General features: G+C 48.1%; 3 protein-coding genes across 7 annotated transcripts in view; 1 reads left to right on the top strand and 2 right to left on the bottom strand.

The window, feature by feature from the left end:
• The window catches only part of HNRNPD (heterogeneous nuclear ribonucleoprotein D), a 9,325-nt gene extending 4,377 nt beyond the window's left edge, over positions 1 to 4,948 (bottom strand). For all 4 annotated transcript variants that reach the window (XR_011150506.1, XR_011150507.1, XM_069012978.1 and 1 more), the window contains exons 1-3: positions 4,584 to 4,948; positions 1,029 to 1,197; positions 149 to 310 (exon numbers count right to left, since the gene is read on the bottom strand). Coding sequence is in view for 2 of the 4 variants with exons in the window: in XM_069012978.1 (XP_068869079.1) it covers positions 149 to 310; positions 1,029 to 1,197; positions 4,584 to 4,774 (522 nt within the window). In the remaining 2 variants the exon portion in view is untranslated. The remainder of the gene's footprint in view (positions 1 to 148; positions 311 to 1,028; positions 1,198 to 4,583) is intronic.
• A 1,680-nt stretch (positions 4,949 to 6,628) lies between these two features.
• On the bottom strand, positions 6,629 to 10,684 carry HNRNPDL (heterogeneous nuclear ribonucleoprotein D like). Of its 2 annotated transcripts, XR_011150505.1 has the most exons (9): positions 10,496 to 10,684; positions 10,022 to 10,190; positions 9,772 to 9,933; positions 9,380 to 9,511; positions 9,151 to 9,265; positions 8,361 to 8,528; positions 8,083 to 8,180; positions 7,597 to 7,700; positions 6,629 to 6,898 (listed from the first exon to the last, which is right to left on the bottom strand). XR_011150505.1 is itself a non-coding variant. In XM_069012972.1 (8 exons), exons 1-7 carry the CDS (start codon positions 10,582 to 10,584, stop codon positions 8,110 to 8,112), a joined length of 906 nt encoding a protein of 301 aa, XP_068869073.1. In that variant the 5' UTR covers positions 10,585 to 10,684; the 3' UTR covers positions 6,629 to 6,898; positions 8,083 to 8,109. The 2 variants fall into 2 exon arrangements, 1 of the variants encoding a protein (XP_068869073.1); XM_069012972.1 differs by lacking the exon at positions 7,597 to 7,700.
• Positions 10,685 to 10,787: 103 nt separating this feature from the next.
• ENOPH1 (enolase-phosphatase 1) lies at positions 10,788 to 19,524 on the top strand. The gene is made up of 6 exons (XM_069012973.1): positions 10,788 to 11,130; positions 14,700 to 14,801; positions 15,670 to 15,872; positions 16,792 to 16,924; positions 17,195 to 17,318; positions 18,367 to 19,524. Exons 1-6 carry the CDS (start codon positions 11,047 to 11,049, stop codon positions 18,504 to 18,506), a joined length of 786 nt encoding a protein of 261 aa, XP_068869074.1. The 5' UTR covers positions 10,788 to 11,046; the 3' UTR covers positions 18,507 to 19,524.
• The last annotated feature ends 23 nt before the right edge of the window (positions 19,525 to 19,547 follow it).

Below are 19,547 nucleotides of genomic sequence, written 5' to 3'. Positions count from 1 at the left end.
TTAAAATTCCAACCACTAACACACATGGAACAGCCATTAAGCTCACAGTAGCATCCATGCAGGCTGCATGTGGGGGATGCTTTTTATTAATAAATTTGTGAAGACAGAACAAGTTCCACAGGTATAAGCAGTTTGTTTCACCACATACCTCGCCAAAACCTCCAAAATATTCCCTTATTTTCTCCTCAGGTGTGTCTGGAGATAAGCCCCCAACAAAAATCTTTTTAACGGGTTCTTTTGTTTTCATGGCTTTAGCTCTTTTTGGATCAATGACCTTTCCATTCAGCTTGTGTTCCTTCTGGTCCATGACCTGAGGAAAATTAAAACACAATCTTACACAGTTCAAGGTAAATGTTTCACTGATGTTTTGAGTAAGGCCAAATTTGCTTCAATTTCAACACTTGGGTTACGCCAATAATTTGTTGCACAAAACCAATGAGTTTTATAATTTTTGATCACTACACTGACACTGACAGTTCTGACAACTGGAACCACCTATTAACCAGCAGAAGCAAGTGTTAACATTTCTCAAAAAGTACTCTACTCATCCTCAAACCTTATGAAGTAAAAAATCTGTACTTTAGGTATCACAAAGGTCAATGAAGGTGAAAACTTTACCGTGTGCTGTATCCACAGCATTTTAAAAAAGTTAACAGATCGTTTTTGCTTGGATAGAGCCCAAATGTATCAAAGCTATAGGCTCTACTCCAGGAGTTCACATTACAGCTCTGGAATTGAAAGACTTGAAGTTCTTTGCAAATGCTGCTTTCACAGCAGTAGGCAGTGGCATTTATACACTGTACTTTTCAAGTGCCCAAATCCATACCTCAGGAATCACTGCTAGTCCTGGACACTGCATCATGAGTAAGATGGCTCATAAAAGAAAGCATTTCAACAAGCACCTTAAGCACACTGCACTCCTGAATCACCTTTACCAGAAGATGCACAAACACCAGTGCCTACAGCCATCCTAGTGAGTGCTTTATCTCCGATACCTAAATTACAACGTTTCATTACATCAATCCCACCTTATCTACGCTCTCCGATTCTTTGAAGAGCACGAAGCCGAAGCCTCTCGATCGCCCAGTGATGGGGTCTAACTTCAGAGTGCAGTCTACAACTTCCCCAAACTTAGAGAAGTAGTCCTTCAGATCCTTCTTCGTTGTGTCCCAGCTAAGGCCACCGATGAACATTTTCCTGTTAAGACAAGATGGTGAATCTGTAAATGTGTGTAACCCAAAATCCTGCACTGCCAAGTTTCATGAACTCAATTACCTAATGCATGGAACTGGCAGTATTTTATCAGTCGTGTCACTACACACACGGGCCTGCACTTTTTGACAGCTTGCTTAAATGATTCTGGCCAGGACAGATAAAGACTTTCACATACACAGATGTTTTTCACCATTTTCTCCTGCAGCTGCTTACTCTGCTGTCCCAAGAAATTACCAACAGGGACAAAAAAGTCTTTTACTACTTCCTTACATCCCCACCACTACTGACCCACCACAGGCTTAATTCCATTTAGTTATCTGTGGAGCCTCCACACAACTGCTCATGAAACATGCACAGGCAGATTAGATTTGCAAGAAGTGTGGTTAAAACAGAAGCATTTATCTACCAGTCTGGACTGGACATATGCCCAAATTAGTAAACTAAAATAAAAAGTTTAGTCAACTTCCCTTCCCCAGAAAGCAGTAAAGAAAAAGCAAAGTATTGGATGGTCAGAAGATACCTTTCTTCACAAAAACTTCATATATACACCTGGCATAATCCAATATCACCAAGAGAATGTCTTTCTGATACTTCTACAGCACCAGTTTTGCTAGGCAGATGTGTACAGCACATAATTCATGACTTGTATTTTCAAAAGCACACTGAAGCTTAGAATCAAATCATAACCACCTCACCATGTTATTAAGGCATAAAAAAATTTTTTAATATTCAAAAAATATGAAAAATCAAGGCAGTATACACACAAATCAAACATTCCAAGTTATCAGGCATAGCTTAGGCACCCATTCAAAAGAGGATTTGATCTGAGATGATCTCTTCTAATACTGATAAAGCAGATTTTACAGTGAGCTCTAACCAAAAAATATATCCATTATAATCTATAAAAGCGCTTTCTACAAAGCTTTGCACATTTTCACTGTCCCAACTTATTCCACAACCAGACACAGTTTTCAGAAAACCTGAAAAACCACTGTATCATGTTTCCAACCCTTCCACTTCCCACACACAAATATTCCTGCCAATCATGCAAAATAGCATTGTACCTCCACAACTCAAACTCTCTCGAATTAAAAGCTGCTCCTGTGAACTAACTCTGTTGAATTAGCTGTGCTCTCACAGAATTAACAGGAGCATTCGGTTTCTGACAAACATATCCACACAGATGACTGTTCAGGAGCTTCAGATGTTTTTATAACAAGTCTTGAAATTTGTGAATTTTTCCCACTAGTTCCAGATTTCTCTTCAACAAAGTACCAACAGCCCTTTCTATCAGGTTCTTATTGTCTTCATGGAAGAAATGGTCCACCCTGGTAAACCAGCAGCCTCATACCAGTACAGAGAGTAAGCCAAAGTATGCTTGCTGCCCTCTGTTCACCCATCATTAAGGTCCTTAGTTTGTTTGCTGTTCTGTGGAGGGTTTCTTAAGCATCCAAAACACAAAAACACAGAGGATGCAGCATCGTGTTTCTGACACATGGGGGGCAGTGATGCTCTAGCAGTTACTACTGAACTCACACTCGCTACACAAACCACCTGTCTCAATATTAACACACAAACCCTCTTTGTATCACTAAGGACAGACAGACCAAGAACGAGAGCTTGAAACCAACAGCCTCTGAAGGGTTTTCATCCCTCCACACAGTAACTGCACGTTTGAGCCCAGTCACAAAGCAGCAAACCCCGTCTGCTTCCATCTGCCCCTACATAAACTGCTGCTCCAAGGCAAAGCTGAGCTCAGGTCAAGGCTACACCACAAACGTGAGCACAACAAACAATTCAGGAGCAGTGTCACAGTGCTGCCAAAAGCTTGTAAAATACATACATTATTCCTAGCCCACAGTCTGGCTGGTCTAAGTCACTTCAGCACATACAGTTTCCCAAAATAAAATCCCAGAAGTGCACTGGGAAAGCTTTCAAACTTCAGACTTAGCTAAACAAGATATCACAGGTATGCTGTTTTCCCTTTACTACCAAAAGTGTAGTCGAAACACTTTGTTTCTTGTACAGCATTAAGAACTGACAGGTCAAATAAAAAGACTGAACTAGACTACAAGTCAATGTGTGATGCATGTAAGCACTGCCCAACATCCCTGCACCACTTAAGAGACCACTTCTTCTAGGCTGTGCTGCCTCAAAAGAACCTCAGCTTGTTCCTGAAAACCCTTTATTTGGTGTGTATTCCAGGGCAAGAAATAAAACAAGCAGGCAAACTCTGAAGATATTTAAAGCCATTAAGAGCAGGTGAAAAGTAACAAAACCATTCTGATTTTTTTGCTAGTCCCAGCAAAACACTCAAAATAGGTTACTCTTCTCTCTCCCGGTAACATCTCAAATTATTAACATCTCTCTCAGCAACATCCCAGGTTGTTATAGAAGGAGGAAGACACTGGAAGGTTTTGCAGCAGGTATCTGAAGGACACAGTAGCTAGTGCTCCTTTATCCAGGTTATCTTTTGCCTTGACCAAAAACAGACCTGCAGCTCGAGTTTCTCATGGGTCTGACAGGAGACAGCAGTGCGCAACAGCCTGTCCTGTCACTGGACTGATTACATACAAATTTCACCGGCAATACGGAAGTGACACTGCCCCAGGCAGAGACACTCTGAAGATTAAAAGCTGTCTTTATTCTCCATAAAACAGAGTAACAGAACATGCTGAGTTGGAAGGGACCTATCAGAATCATCAAGTCCAACTCCAGCCCTGCAAAGGACACCCCAAGAGTCACACCCTGTGCCTGAGAGAATTGTCCAAGTGCTTCTTGAACTCTGTCAGGCTTGTCCTGTAACCACTTCCCTGTGGAGCCTGTTTCACTGCCCAAGCACCCTCTGGGTGAAAAACCTTTTCCTTATACCTAACCTGAACCTCTCCCGACTTAGCTTCCCGCCTTTTCGACTCCTACTTCTAGAGTTCGGACACCACTTAACATAATCCTCCCCACAGCAAGTTCCGAGAGAAGCAGAGGGACGCTTCAGGCTGGGAAGAAGTCCCAGTGCCTCTCGCCTGACACTCAACTGACACACTGTAATGTTTGCAGCACAGGGCAATGCTGTGACTGCAACCAGAGCATTCAGCCACACCGAGCTACGGTCTTAACGCACGCATCGCACTTTAACTCACAGAAAAGACATCCTTAAAAAAAAAAATAAGTAAAAGAGGTCTGTAGCTTGGCGCACATCACACCACTTGTACACCCCGGGACCAGACACCGCCCCCGCCGCTCGGCCCGGCCCGTGACGTCGCCGAGGCGCCAAGTAAACAAACAGGGCGGCGAGCGGGGCCGAGGGGGGCCGGGCCGGGCCGGGGGCGCCAGGCCCCGCCCGGGACACACAAGCCGCCCCCGCCGCTCACCCCTCGTCCTCCTCGTTCTTGCTGGCGTCGATCTTGGCTCCCTCCGACTCGATCCCGCCGCCGCCGCCGCCTCCCCCATCGGTGCTCCCCGCCCCCGCCTGCCCCTCAGGCTGCTCCGCCGGCTCCGCCGCGCCGTCCCCGGCGCCAGCCGCCACCGCCGCCGAGTCCAGAGCGAACTGCTGATCCGACATGGTGCCGGTGCCGCCGCCGCCGCCCCACACTGGCCACCCCCGGTGCCGCCGCCTCCCCGCCGAGGCCCCGGCCCCGCTGGCGGCCCCGGCCGAGCGCGCCGATCCCGCCGATTCCTGCTCCTCTCGCTCCCTGTTTTTAATGGCGCCGCCACCGACCCAACCTAAAATGGCGGCCGGAAGGAGCGCGGCGGGCGGGACACGTGACACCGCCCCCGGGGAGCCGTGAGGGAGCGCGGGGCGGGCTCCGGCACAGCGCCGGCAGCAGCGGAGCCTGGGCGGGCCGAGAGGGACGGTCACGGAACCGATAGGGCTGGACGGGGCCTCGGGAGATCGTCCAGTCCACCCTCCCCGCCCAGGGCAGGGCCACCTGGTGCGGGTGACACAGGAACAGGTCCCGGTGGGTTTGGAATGGCTCCAGAGAAGGAGACTCCACAACCTCTCTGGTCAGCTGTTCCCAGTGCTCTGCCACCCTCAGCTTAAGAAGTCCTTCCTCATGGTGAGGTGGAACTTGTGTTTTAGTTTGTCGCCGTTGCTCCTCGCCCTTTCACTGGGCACCACTGAAAAGTGTCTGGCACCTCTTGGCACCTGCCTTTGAGATATTTATGTGCATTTATGAGATCCCCTTCAGTCTTCTCTTGATTAAACAGGCCCAGCTCCCAGAGTCTCTCCTTGAAAGAGATGCTCCAGACCCCTCATCATCTTTGTGGCCCTGCACTGGACCTTCTGCCATATCTCCTTGCCTTTCTTGTGCTAAGGAGTGCAAACCTATGCACAGCACTCCAGCCACACTTCACTGGGGCCAAGTAGAGCGGGAAGACCATAGAGTGAAGAAAACTCAGCTTAGTGGGGTTTTGTATATTAACAAACCACTGTAGCAATGAAGCCATGTCCTTGTGGCACAAGTCTCCTTCAGCCCTAGAGTTGCTGTGGAGGACAGCGCTGGATCCAGCTGCACTCACGCAGTCCGTGTATGAACTCACGCACTGCTGTGGCTTCTCCCTGCAGTCCCGTACCAATTCTTTAGTTTGTGCCCAGTGACATCAGTGAACTTTAACAAGCAAGGTTTATTTTGATGCTTGACTAGGTACTTGTGCTGAGAAAAATCAAAACTTCAGGTAGACTACTGCAATCCTTCAACCTCCGTAAGAATGTATATGCTCCATTACCCATCCCAGTCATTCTAATCCAAAAAGAACCTGCTGGGTAACGCAGTGTTCCTTCTCCAGCAGCCACTCAGGCCTTTAGTTGTTGCTTGCTAGCATGCACAGGATGGGAAGCTAGGTAGTAAGAGTACAGTACAGGACCTAACTTGTAGGTGCCAAGTTTTCTTGGTAGGTAAGAAGCTATTAAGCTTCTTACCTACCATTTTCTAAGCTAGGTAGTAAGAGTACAGTACAGGACCTAACTTGTAGGTGCCAAGCTGTACAGAAAAGAGCTGCTGACCCTGAAGCTCAAGAACTTGTGATCTCCTGCTTGAAATCAGAATAGAAGTGGTGTAGGAAAGTAATTAACCTAGGTTCTAGAATATTCAAGGTTTAAAGTGCTTGAAAAACTCAACTCCTCAGGTACTATCGGCATTAAAAAGTTGCTGCTATACTTCTAGATCACTCTTGAGATGTTCAAAACTGGCAGCATTGTGCCACAGCTCACTCTCCTTGTTTCTGCAGAGGGCAGGACAAAACTCCACCATCTTCCACAGTGATGCTAATTCCAACCACTCTGGTGCTCTTTTTAGACAGATCAGGGAAAAAAGTGTTTTTACAGTAACGCTGATCTCCAGAGAGGTACCCGCCCTTCTGTCCAAGTGAAACTATAGATCTTACACCACTTTAAGGTGACAGCAAGACTACACACTCACTTAAGTAAGCATTTATTAGAGAATCCTTTAACATGAAATTATACAAATAAAGTTTGTATAAACACAAGTCCACATTGTGTCATAACATGAATGGCAAAAAGAAAGTAAAAACCATAAAAGAAAACTAGTCGGCCGCTATGTACAGTTGGACACAGTTGTGTCATACACTAAAAGTCTTTTACAAAATAGTCATTTCCTCTCACGAAGACCACCCTCCATTCACTCACGATGCGTTGCAAGATGGCTTTTTGTTGCAGTATCTCTACCTAAAAAATCAAGACAAAATGCATGTCAGATCTGTGACAGTTACTACAGAATTGTTAAAAGGTCCATTTTCATGAACTGCTTTAAGTCTTCTATATATTCCTTTCTTCACTGTTAAAGATCATATGCATATTTATCAAGGTAACACAAGAGGTTTGTTTAGTTACCCATCAGTAATTTGTTTTCCCAAATATAGTGCCATTCAGCCCATCTAGGAAGCTGCTCCAAATCAAAAACCATCCAATTTAGACAAGTAAGCAGGCTCTGGATCGCTTTCTTTCCACTGAAGACACTGCCAAAAGGCTTTCTGATTATTTGTTTATACAACTAAACGACTTATGTGCAACACAAGTCAGGTCACTTTAGTTCAGACAGTCCATATGCATATGATCTTTAATGTTTATCCAGATTTAAAAGTTCGTTTTGGTTTGCAGATTTCACTATTAGCTATAAAAAGAAAAAAGCAAGCATTAAAATCTTAAAGAATGCACATTTAAAATGAGGTTCCACAATTGAAATACAACACTAAACAGAAGACCAAATGATTAAGCTGTAAAGGCATTTATGTACTTTAACTCCTGTAAAAAACCATTTAAGTTAAAGACACTTAATCTCCAAAAAAGATTAAAAAAAGAAGCCAAAGTCTGAAGTTTTCCACTTTAATCTTTACGCTGGTACATGAAGTTGGAAGAGACCATACCACAGGACAGCGTTTTCTGGTGTATGCCTTGCGCTCTGCCTGCAACGTGCGACCCCAGAGATAGACGTGGTCAGGGTGACACACGGCCTGCAATGAAGTTCCCGCTGGCGGGTACAAACAAGGTATAATGTCAGAGTTAGAAGACAACATTCTTGTTTTCCTTAAGTTGTACCCATTTCAGTACTTTACCTGTTAATACTTCTAATAAGTTTAATTATTCCTCTAGACCACCTGGTACACAACGCAAACCAGAAAAACTCTTATGTTTTTCTGAAGTACTAAAGAAGATAAAGTCACATTTTTATAAAGTTAAAGATCTATAGACACGTAGGCAAAGCTGGTTTTAAAAAAAAAAGTATTTTTTAAGTTAACAAAAGCTTAATTAAAGGAAAAGTCATGCTAGGCAAGTTTTTACTCTTCGTTTGTCTATTGATCTTTAAATTAGATTAGACATACTCGGAGTGGAGCTTGCACTCATGTACACACCTGTTTTGTCAAGTACTAGGTACTGCTTTAGTAGGGCTGGTAGTTGTTTTGGTGGTTGCCGCCGCCACGGGACGCCTTCCCATACGTGCTTTGTTGGCCTGGAGGTAACACACGGGGAAGAAACAGAACAATCCAGAAGTATTAACATCCAGCCTCAGGAGACTCCACACACAGCACACCAAGAGATCTGACCTTTAGAGCCATGTGCTGAGTAAGAGCAATGTTCCAGAGAGGGGATCCATGCTCTTGTTATCTGGAATGAGGGCAAAACCACTTACCACTGTAATCTGTGTATCCTGGCCCATATCCATAGTTGGGATAGTTGTACCCAGAGTAGTCATAGCCTCCATAGCCACTGTAGCTCTGATCACTGTAAGCGCTATTGTAATTTCCATAGCCTTGATCATAATAGTTATTAAATCCTTGGTTCCAGTTTTGTCCCTGACCTGAAACCAAGTATAGCAAGCGTAAGTTTCAAAACTTATTTCACTCCTCTCCTGTGGCACTTCATCTAACTTTCAATGGCAATCTTTCTATACTAGAGCTATTACCCAAAAGAACCCTCTTGCCTCCCCAAGAACAGTAATTTTCTAACAAGAATTGAGATATCCCATTTGGATATGAGAATAATCAGTAATTGCCTGAGCACCAAGTGACACCACAGGACCAGCCTTACTGAGTGGTGTTGTGACTGCTTGACCTTGTAAGACTGAGATGCATTAACCTGTAGCTAACAGCTGATGCCCTCTGATCCATTTGAAAGTGACTGTAGATCCCTTTCAAGTGACAGTGTAACTGCACTGGTTACACTGTCCACTAAGGCTGTACAAAAGCACCCTACATCCACCTTCCCACTTCACCGCTTGAACACAAGCGGAGCAAGAGGAGATTCCTCAGCTTCAACAAGCAATCATAACCACCACAACATCACTTACTAACAGGCTACTTGACACATTTGATTTACACATGAGATCTGCACACAGCCTGCAACCTGGAATATCTACAAACTCCTGAGTGTTTGGTAAGACACTTAGTACTTACATTAATAGAATCACTGAAAACACTCACCCCGTCCACGCCCCCTTCCGCCTCCACGTCCACCGGAAGAATTGCTTTTCCCTCCTTTCTGCTGCTGCTGCTGCTGCCTGTACACCTCTTTGGGCTGTGCTACTTTGATCTCACACTGTAAGGACAGAAATTCTTTAACTCAGCAAGAATTTCAAGAGCATTTTGTGATCTGCTTTCACAGAAGGCTATAGAGATAGATTTCACATGCTAAGAACAAGAGTATTCCTACCTTTCCTGAACCAATCTGATGGTATCTGCTCTCTAGTAACTTCTTTACTGGCTCTTCATCTGTGTATGTGATAAAACAGAAGCCCCTCCTTTCATTTGTCTTTGTGTCCATGGGAAGTTCAATGTTTTCAATCTGAAATCAAAATGCATATAAACAACGCATGAAATCTGTAAGCAACTTTTTATGCCATCAGAACCATCTGGCAGGGCAGCATCTATGCTGACTACTTCTGGCAGCTATAAATCCGACCATTACCATTCTATGAAGTCACTAACATATAGATTCAACAATCTCTAGTTTTGGCCAACTCCCTCCTCGCAAATTCTATCTTAAGAGAGAGGCAACACTGCACTTGAGAACTAGAGGTGTTCTTACATGTCAATATACTATACCTCGCCAAAAGCACCAAAGTACTCCTTAATCTGTTCTTCAGATGTATCTGGACTCAGCCCACCAACAAACACTTTTTTTGGTGGCTCCTTCCCTTTCAGTGCTTTTGCCCTTTTAGGATCTATTAACTTCCCATCCAGTTTGTGTTCCTTCAGTTCCAACACCTAAAAAGCAGACAAAGGAACAAAGTCTCAGATCGCTACAGCAACACAAGCTGGCTTCATGCCATCGATCCGCAGGCAAAGCGCCCACCTTCTCCACGCTGGCGGCATCCTTGAAGAGCACGAATCCAAACCCCCTCGACCTTCCAGTGACCGGGTCTGTTTTGATTGTGCAATCCACAACCTCGCCAAACCGCGAGAGATACTCCGTCAGGTCCTTCTTGCTGGTGTCCCAGCTGAGGCCTCCGATGAACATTTTCCTGGAGGGCAGGAAACGCGTACGGATACGGGTGAGGGAGCGGCGGGGGAGCTCCCCCCGGGCCCCCATAGGCTGCCGGTGACGTCACGGCCCCGATCGCCCCCCCCCCCCCCCCCCCCGTCCTGTCCCCGCCCCACGGAAACTGGGTCACCCGCCCGGGACACAAAGGCGGGCGCGGCCATGGTGCGGGGAGGGAAGGCCCCGCTCCCTCCGGCCACCCAGCCGCTCCCCCGAGCCGCAGGGCGGGCGGCCGAGATGGACGCGCGACTCCCCCACACCTCCCCCCCACGCCATCCCAGGCCCTACCCGTCGTCCTGCTGGTTCTTGCTCGCGTTGATCTTGGAGCCCTCGGCGAACTCCTCCTGGCCGCCGCTCATCTCGGTCGCGTCCTCCATGGCGGGGCGAGGGCGGCGGGGGTGCTCGTGCGAGCGGCGGAGACAGCGGAGACCTGCGTCCGGCAGAAAATGGCGGCGGAAGAGATCCGGGCACCGCCTGCGTCTGCCTTTTATACCCGCGCCGGCAGCCAATCAGAGCCGCCCTCCCGCCCGGCGCCGCAGCGCCCCCGGCGGCTCGCGGCGGGGCTGCAGCAGCCGCCCTGCGGCCGCCATCGCGCCGGCCGGGCCGAGTCGGTGCCGCCGCTCCGGGCGGGCACGGGCACCGCCGCACCGGCTACCGGGACGAGCGGGCGCCGGCGCTGGGCGGGCCGGCCGGGGGTGGGTCGTAACGCGTAACCCAGAAACCCCGTTCAGGCGGCGGCGGGGCGGGGCTGGGCGGGCGCTCCGGGGGCGGGCACAGCCGGCGCGGCGCTCCCCGCCGCTGCCGCGCGTCCCCGGTGCGCCCCACGTGCCGCCGCCGCCATGGGCGTGCTGCCGGTGCCGGCGGAGGTGCGCGCCATCCTGCTGGACATCGAGGGCACCACCACCCCCATCGCCTTCGTCCAGGTGAGACCCGGTGACCGCCGGCACCGCGGGGGCTCCGGTAGCATCGCCGCTCCCTCCTATCGTGACCCCCCAGCCCTGGCGTCGCGGGGGCTCCCGTAGCATCGCCGTTCGTACCGTGACTCCACGGCCCCGGCAGCTCGCCGCGGGGCAGGCCCGAGGTGCCGCCGGGAGCGAAAGCTGTGACCCATTTTCTGTGTTTTTCCGAATAATGCTCCCGAGAAAATACGCCTTGTCTTGCCGATCGGCCGCCCCCTTGGTGGGCTGAGGAGCAGGTCACTATCGCTGAGATTCGGGGCAGGTCTGGGATTTTTTTCACGGATATAGGGCAGTTGGAGTGCTCGCAGCCTCATCCGGGAAAAGCCCTCGAGCATCGCTGTTCCTTTGATGGCTGGAGCTGCAGCACCGCGCCCGGGTCTGCAGAGAGCCTCAAGTGCGATCTCTTTGAAGTGCGATGCTTCTTTGCCTTAATTTCAGTAATTAACAATTTGCAGTAATCGGTAATTCTCGGGGTTATGTGCTGCCTTTTCCCTTCGGGAGGGTGGTACAGCCAAATGCCCCCAACTGTGCCGGGGGAGCGTGTCCAGCACTGCGGGAGGGCAGCGCAGGGGACACACCGAGCGTACGCAACAGGGACTGTAGTGGCACCGAATGTACGAGTGCTTCCCTTGCCTAGGAAAAGGCTTTAGACTGCTGGAAATGCTGGTTTAGGTGCAGAACCGAGGGGACTGGGAAGTCTGCGTGTCACGGGTGCTTGGAGAACCGCAGATTTTAATAGCTGCGGGTCCCTCCTCTCCGGGAGGCTTTGGTTCGCAGGAGGGAGCGGCTTGCTAGGACAGCAAACGGATGTATCCCTTCTCCTGCCATTAATTAACCTGGATTTCCCCACGAGACGTTATAGCTTTTGGTAGATCTTTTTAGCCAGTAGCTTACAAAGGTATTTTGTGACCCACATGGCAGCTGAAGGCTCCTGCCAGGCTTTCTAGAGGTTTCTGCTAACGCAGTTTAACAGATGAACAGTATGACCTACATCTTTCCTGTCCATGTTCTTCCAGTGCTCTTGGAGAAACTTCAGGCCTAGATGGCATTACAGCTGCCTCCCTCCCCTCAGTATCTTTCAATTTAAACAGTTTGGACAGCTCAGGTTTCTTAACTAAATATCTAACAGAGTTTATGTCCACCTTGAAGCCGTTTTGGCTGTTGTGCAAACAACATGCCATGCACCTGAGACTTCCGGTTTCCACCCAAAATCTTTCTCTTGTAGGGAGGCCAAATGAATTTTGGTTCTCAATAAAATTCAGTTTGCTGGAAATCCTGAAAATGCTTGGAACAAGTTATTTCATTTGGTCTTTCAGTTAACCTCTATTTGCCTTTGAAAGGTCCACTGCTGGTTCAGCAGACACTTTATTCTTTAATATTAAACGATTTTATTTAATCCTTTCGCTAATGTTAGAATTACTGAATATGCAAAGTAAGGAAACAGAATGAGTCAGTCGATGGGTGGATTAAGGAAAGATACCAGAAAAGAGAGCATCTGGTGACCATCAATTAGAGGTCATCAAGTTTTCTCATTTGCCGGGTCCACCCTGGCAGAGTGGAAGTAGATGGCAGGGGAAGAGATGTCATTAGATAAACTGTATTCCATGTGATTTATCTAGGATTTGTTAGATCTCCTGTAAAAGAGCATATTGTCACTGAACTTTGTGACAGCTTGCATGGACATTAAGAGGAAAATAGACCCTGGTTACTTGAAATCCTACAAGTGCTAATTACAGCTTGCATGTAATAATTAATGAGCTGCATCAGTGGCTATTGATGGTAAAAATGCTTCCCTTTCTGTGCTGGGTTTGACATTGCTGTAAGCAGTTGTGAAGGCTTAGGAGGGCTGTCAAGCTGTGTTTGGTGGAGAATGATTCTCCATCCTGCCAAGCTGAATTGCTGGTGGACAATGCCAAGGAGCCTGTCCGTTCCCCCAGCACTCACAGGAGGTAGGCAGAGTGATGGGAGCTGTGCATAGGCAGGCTCGTATCTCTGTTCTCCAAAGGAGAGAGAAGTGGGTGAACTTAGAAGGGTCCCAGTTAAACCTATTCAAGAGGTTACAGCTGCCAGCTTTTGCTGAAAGCTGAAGTGGTAGAGATGGAAGGGTTTCTTTGCAGGACACAAGGAGTCTTTCTTCCACACAGACTCATGGCCTATTAAACTTAGTCCATCATTGACTGGGATCACTCCTGACATCCACAAACCATCTGTCCCACTGGCTGTCCACTATTCCAGCTGTCACGTGGGTGTCCCCTCTTAGTTCACAGACCGATGTATTTGCCAATGGACCAAGACTTTTACCCTTTTAAAATCCCTCAGATCACAGAATCCACTGATCTTTCAGAGCCTGTTTGGAAGTTTTTCTTAGCCAGCACGAGAGTATGAAACGCTGCTTTTGGAAAACAATTGGGACCTTCTGACATCTGAGTTGTAAAGGAGGTTAAATCAAGGCAGCAGGTCAGCTGCATTTCCCAGTGGATTCTCTTTAATTTCCTCCATGATTTAAAAGATAGTTTGAAAGTAAAGGAAATGAGAGTAACTGGGGGCATTACAAGGCTTTTGATTTCCCTAGATCAGTTTGTGGTAATTTTTTTGGCAATTTGCATTGTTTTTAAAATATACAACATGGAAAACACAATATTACAGCAATAGAAAATCCTGCAGTTCTGCCACCACATCACACTCTCAGGACCATTGCTTTATTAATTCAGTAACAAGCTAAAGATGACATACAACAAGGAACAAGAAACTATGATCCATTTTTTGAGGAGAGGTGAGTTCAGGTTAGTTTTTGCCCAATTAAGAAAAGCTCAGTTCTCTACCCAAAGGAAGGAGTTCCCTGCCCTTCTCCTTGACCTGAGGCTTTTCCCACACCTGGAGACACACAGTGGCTGCTTGTGGCTTCTGACTCATGAAACACCACTAATGAGAGCAATTTGTAATTATTTCTGGTCGCCCTTGGGATCTCTGTGAAGGCTTGTAATTTTCCTGTGGCACTTTTCCCAAACCCTATTCTATTTCATTTGCAAGACTGTCCTGTGGAGTTCCGTGTCACCAGACCAGGCTTTTCGTTTTAAAAGGTCCTCTAACTTTGGCGAGAGGTTAAGACATTTTCAGAATGACCTTTGCTAGGACAAGTGCCCCATCAAAAATACAGTGGCATGAGTTGTCAGTTCAGAGTACATACATTGTCAGCCTCGTACTCCTCAGCTGGTGGGTCACATGTGCCATTTGAGAGGTTTTTTGGCAAGCCCAGGAAAAGTTATCACCCACCTTTCCATCACAGGCTTTAAAAGTTTCAGCTACGTAAACATTTGTGTAAAAAAATCCACCTGCACTGATCTTGGCCTGAGGTTGGCTCAGTCCTGTGACCAGGCAGACACCCTTGTCAGGAAGTTTCACCAGCTGCAGCACTGCAGGGCAAGCTTAAGTTGGGAAAATAACGGTACATGGCAGCATGTGCCAACAGTTCCTTTAGAAGCCAGTCAGCCTTACCTCTGCCAGGTTAAAGGAGCAGCCTGTTTTTCTGCCAGGAGACCTTGTTCCCTTACATCAAAGACAACGTGAAGGAGTATCTGCGTGCTCACTGGGAGGAGGAGGAGTGCCAGCGGGATGTCGGACTTCTGAGGAAACAGGTTAAGTAACAGAGTTATTCTGTGTCTCTGGGTTTTCATAGCATGCCTGAGGCTTCAGGTCACTCAGACTGTCCTGGTTACCCAACATTTGTCCCTATCTCTTTGCCCCCACCCTTGGAGGCCAGTTGCCTCAATGGTCAGATTCTCCCCCATCCAAAGCCTGCGGTTGCGCTTGGCAGGCAGCATCCTTCCCTCAGCTCACCTTGGTCTTCACAGCCCCTGGGCAGCTGTTGAGCCTAGACTTTCCAGCTTTTTGCCTGCACTGTGCCCTTCTATTGTTGAATTCAAACCTCTTTTGGGAAGCAGCACAGGGGGATGGCAGAGCACTTGGCCCACTCAGGGCAGTGGATGGTGCCTCTGTACAGAGACGCAGCATCAGTTTGAGACCTGTGGCTGAAGCCAACAGATGCATTTGCTTCTTTGCCTTAATTTCAGTAATTAAATACTTAAGCAAGCATAGTTCTCATTAGAGTATTTACAGTACAGCTACAGTAATGCTAATTGTTTGGTTTGGAAAGTACAATTCAAGCAAGTATTTCTAAACACAACTAAGTCTCAATTTCCCATTGAGAAAAGCATTCAAACAATGTTGTAACCCCTCACGTGAAGAGCAGTTCAAGCAGTGTCCTGCACAGGGGTGCATGAAGGCAGGTGTTAGACCACTTTCCCTACATTAGAGGTGATGAAACTGCTCCGCCTCTTCCCTCCCCTCTTTTTATCATGGATGATTTCACATAATCACAGAACGTTCCGGGTTGGAAGGGACCCACAATGATCATCAAGCCCAGTTCTTTAGCAAATGGCCCATACAGGGATCAAACCCACAACCTTGGCGCTGTTAACACCGTGCTCTAACACCACTTTCCAGGCGCAGGAGGACTCCAGCCTGGATGGGGCCGTGCCGATCCCTTTGGAGAGCGGCAGTGGGGAGGAGGAGCTGGAGCGCGTCATCCAGGCCGTCGTAGACAACGTGCACTGGCAGATGTCCCTGGACAGGAAGACCACAGCACTGAAGCAGCTGCAGGGCCACATGTGGAGGGCAGCCTATGCCACTGGGCACGTCAAAGGAGAGTGAGTAATTGTGTGAGTAGTTGTGTGCCCCCTCCTGGGGGACAGGTATGGGGGGCATCTTTCCTAAAAGTTTATCAGCAGAACAGCTGTGTGAGCTATTCCTGGGAACAGCCCCTCGTACAAATACAAATAGGATCCCTAGCTCAGCAGACAAGCCAATATTTGAGAGATTTCTTGGTAAACCAAGAGTCTAAGGCACAAGTATGGGCTTCTTACAGTTCTTTGTCTTGAATTTTTTATCCCCAGATTGCACTCATATTTTGGAACAAGTATAAACAAGTCAGGGTTGCAGGGTCAGACCCCTTCAGCTGTTTCCTTCTGCTTTGTCTTTACCTGTGTGTTTCCTGCCTTTCCACTTCTTTGTGTCTTCAGGTTCCTCTTTACGTTTCAGCCTCAACACAGGAGTGCATAAGTAGGGACAACTGGAGTTAAGCCTGATCTTCTTATTTAGGTTAAGAGAGAACCTAAACCGTGCATTTCAGGTTTCTAAGGAAGTAAAACAAGCCCATAAATTCACAAAGTGTTTAGTCAAATGAGGAACGAGGAAGAAGAAAATGAGCTCACAGAAAAATGTAAACATCCACCAGAGAAAATAACAAAACCCAAAAACAAGTCAAGAGAGACAGATATCCTGTTGGTTTTATTTTTAAAAACAAGGCTAAATTGTCTTAGAGCGACCCAAAAACCTTGGAGAAAGCTGCCTGCTTGGCTGCATTCAAGGAGTGAGATCTCTAAAATCTCCTTGCCCAGCTCTGCATCACCTGCTGTTGAAATAGACTCCCCGGTTCCAGGAGCCCTGAGCAGATTGAAGTCCCCTTGCAAAGTAATGGGACAAAACTAATTGTCACAGTGCCTGGCTAATGATGTCCCTCCAGTTGCCTCTGGGTTTGCCCTTACCTGCTGCCCTGTTTTGCTCCAGAATCTTCGAGGATGTGGTTCCAGCCATCCGGAAGTGGCGGGAAGCAGGGATGAAGGTCTATATATACTCTTCAGGCAGCGTTGAAGCCCAGAAGCTTCTGTTTGGATACTCTACAGAAGGTGATATCCTAGAGGTAGATAACCTTACCACCTTCCTTACAGCTTCTCCACTTGCAGAGCACTCCCCTCCCTCAACCACCCTTGCTGTAACACTTGTGGAATGAATTCTGGGACAGGAAGGTGGGGCAGCAGGTTTGACCCATGGGAATTAAGCTCAAGCAGTTGACTGTGAGAGCATGGCTGCACCAACCCCTCATTACTGTGGCAGAAAGGGAGGGAGGGAGGTTTGTCCCTGCTCTTCAGGTGGGACTCAGCCATGGCCTGTGCTTCACCCTATCTTTCAGCTCTTTGATGGCCACTTTGATACCAAAATAGGCCCCAAAGTAGAAAGTGAGAGCTACAGGAGGATTGCCGCCAGTATTGGGTGTGCCACCAACAACATCCTCTTCCTGACAGACGTTCCTCGAGGTATGTGACCTGCCAGTCCTACTGGCTCTCACCTGTGCAGGGGAGGCAGGTGCTCTTCAAAGTGTGCTGCTGACTTCTCACAAGCACCCCAGAAATGTTGCAGACCACTTTGCTTCAGCACGTTCCCTCTAGCTGTTGCCATCCTCCTTCCTTACACACCTGGGCTTGCACACAGCAGTGGGATGTCCGTGTGCAGCGCTGCAATGAGGGAAAATAGGTCAAGTAGAAAACCTGCCTTTGCACCAGCCAGGAAGGAGAGACTGCTGAAGCAGAGCTGAAGCACGCCCCATTTACAAACAGGGTCAGTGATTTGGCCTGTGCTCATGGGAAATGATGGTGTTTGCTGTGTTGCTATGTGGCTGGTTCTTTGTGCCACTCATGGTCAGGGTGTGTTCATCAGCAGGAAAACATTGCTTCAGGTTGCCAAGACTTGACCCCTGGAAAGCCAGACTTGAGAAGCTAATTTAATTTCCTGCCTTTGCTGGAAACATCTTTCTGGCAGAAATGGTGCTGGGTCTCAGTCTAAGCCAGCTCAGTGCCCCAGAGTTAGTCCTTACCTCCTCCCCAGCCTTGGCAGCAGAGCTGGTGAGAGCTTGTAGTTACCTCCTTTTCCCTGGATCATCTTCCAGTGGCCTTTTGTGCTCAGGGAGTGAAAAGAAGCTTGTGAGAAGAAGATTGGGGGAGGGGGGTGTTTGACTCACAAATGACATAGGCTGACCACATCCTCGTGACAGGAATGGAGCTGATGAAGCAGGAATGGAGCTGATGGTGTGTGCTGCCTGCAAGGTGCCTTGGTCAGCCATCAGCTGGCAGAAGGGAAGGGATGGTGAGACAGCCAGCTCCTGTCCACTCCTGCAGCTACAGCCGTCCACAGCAGGCCTGCCAGGAGTGGGTTCCTCTCTAGAGCCCTGCCACGTGCAAACGCTGCTTTCTCAGTCTCAGCCTTTAAAGGCACTCGAGTGTTTTGGGGCATCCTCAAGCCTTAAGGACCCTGATATGAAGGGGTCAGTAAGCAGCTCTCACCTCCACTCTCCCCACTCTGTTTCAGAAGCCAATGCGGCCGAGGAGGCGGACACTCACGTGGCTGTGGTGATCAGACCAGGCAACGCAGGACTGACAGATGATGAGAAATCCTATTACAGCCTCATCTCATCTTTCACCGAACTTTTCCTGCCTTCCTCCACCTAGGGAAAGCGGTGCACGCACAAAAGACTGTGCTTCACCTAATTGTCCTTGTGAAATGTTAGGTAATTTTGTCCATAATCAGAATTTCAAACCAAATCCACATTATGTCTTGGGCCTCGTGCAGGCAGGTATGGATGGAGAGTATGGTGTGGGGTCCCTTGTGCAGTAGGACAGAGGCCTGCTGCCAGGTGGAGCTGGGAACAGGGCAAAGAACAGCACCATGAGCCCTGCTGTTCCTCCCCTTTCCCAGCTAGCAGTTAGCCAAGGGAATGCTTCCTTCAGACTCATCCCCTGGAATCTGGTGCTGAGATGCCCCACCATGAGCTCTGTCATTTTTAGAAGCAGTCTGCAAACAAGGTTTATGTCCCCTTGTCCCAGAGGGAGCGCTGGGGACCACGGGGGGATATGTGAGCTTCTCCCTGCAGATGGGATTGCTGGCTAAGTCAAAAACATTCACAATTAGGATTCCCAATGGAAAATGCCAGCTGTGGGCTATAATACAAGTAGGTTTGGGCTGCCACAGAAAAAGCCAGCCCTTGCTGCAGGCCAGCTCTTTAGACAAGGAACAATGTATATCTTGGCTGTGTCTGCAGCAGCTCTAGGTAAAAACAGTACAACTTGCATATGGAAGCTGCTTGGAGCTCCACAGCCAGCCTACCCAGAATGAAGCCGAGTATATATAAACACAGCTTTAAAAATTAAATTCTGGACACACTTCACTGCTGCATCATGGTGCTGGGCTATGGGATACAACTGGCTGAACCCCAAAGTCAGCTTGACAGCTTTTCTCAAGTATTTCAGCACCGACCCATGGAGCTCCTCCTCCAGCCAACATCACCCAGTCCCATGTTCATAGCACTGATCAGCTGTGAGCAAACCTTGACAAACTGCTCCTGAGGGCGGACATCCTGCTGCATTTGATGAGAATTAAACCCCTGACCTTTTCACCTTACCTAAATTGTGCCAATTGTAGATCATGGTGCTTTTCCTAATGTAGTAAATAAAACCACAACTTTGCTTTCATTGTGTTCATTCCATCACAGC

This window comes from Aphelocoma coerulescens, chromosome 4 (assembly GCF_041296385.1).
Source record: "Aphelocoma coerulescens isolate FSJ_1873_10779 chromosome 4, UR_Acoe_1.0, whole genome shotgun sequence".
Lineage (NCBI taxonomy): Eukaryota > Metazoa > Chordata > Aves > Passeriformes > Corvidae > Aphelocoma > Aphelocoma coerulescens.
Note: the sequence above shows the minus strand (reverse complement) of the source record. Positions and strands in the feature narration are given on the sequence as shown.

Coding starts and splice junctions, on each gene's coding strand:
- ENOPH1 (XM_069012973.1), top strand. CDS start 11,047: ATGGGCGTGCTGCCGGTGCCGGCGGAGGTGCGCGCCATCCTGCTGGAC. Junction 11,131..14,699: donor CCCCCATCGCCTTCGTCCAG/GTGAGACCCGGT, acceptor TTTTTCTGCCAG/GAGACCTTGTTCCCTTACAT. Junction 14,802..15,669: donor TCGGACTTCTGAGGAAACAG/GTTAAGTAACAG, acceptor ACCACTTTCCAG/GCGCAGGAGGACTCCAGCCT.
- HNRNPDL (XM_069012972.1), bottom strand. CDS start 10,584: ATGGAGGACGCGACCGAGATGAGCGGCGGCCAGGAGGAGTTCGCCGAG. Junction 10,191..10,495: donor AAGAACCAGCAGGACGACGG/GTAGGGCCTGGG, acceptor CCTGCCCTCCAG/GAAAATGTTCATCGGAGGCC. Junction 8,529..9,150: donor CGGAAGGGGGCGTGGACGGG/GTGAGTGTTTTC, acceptor ACTTGGTTTCAG/GTCAGGGACAAAACTGGAAC.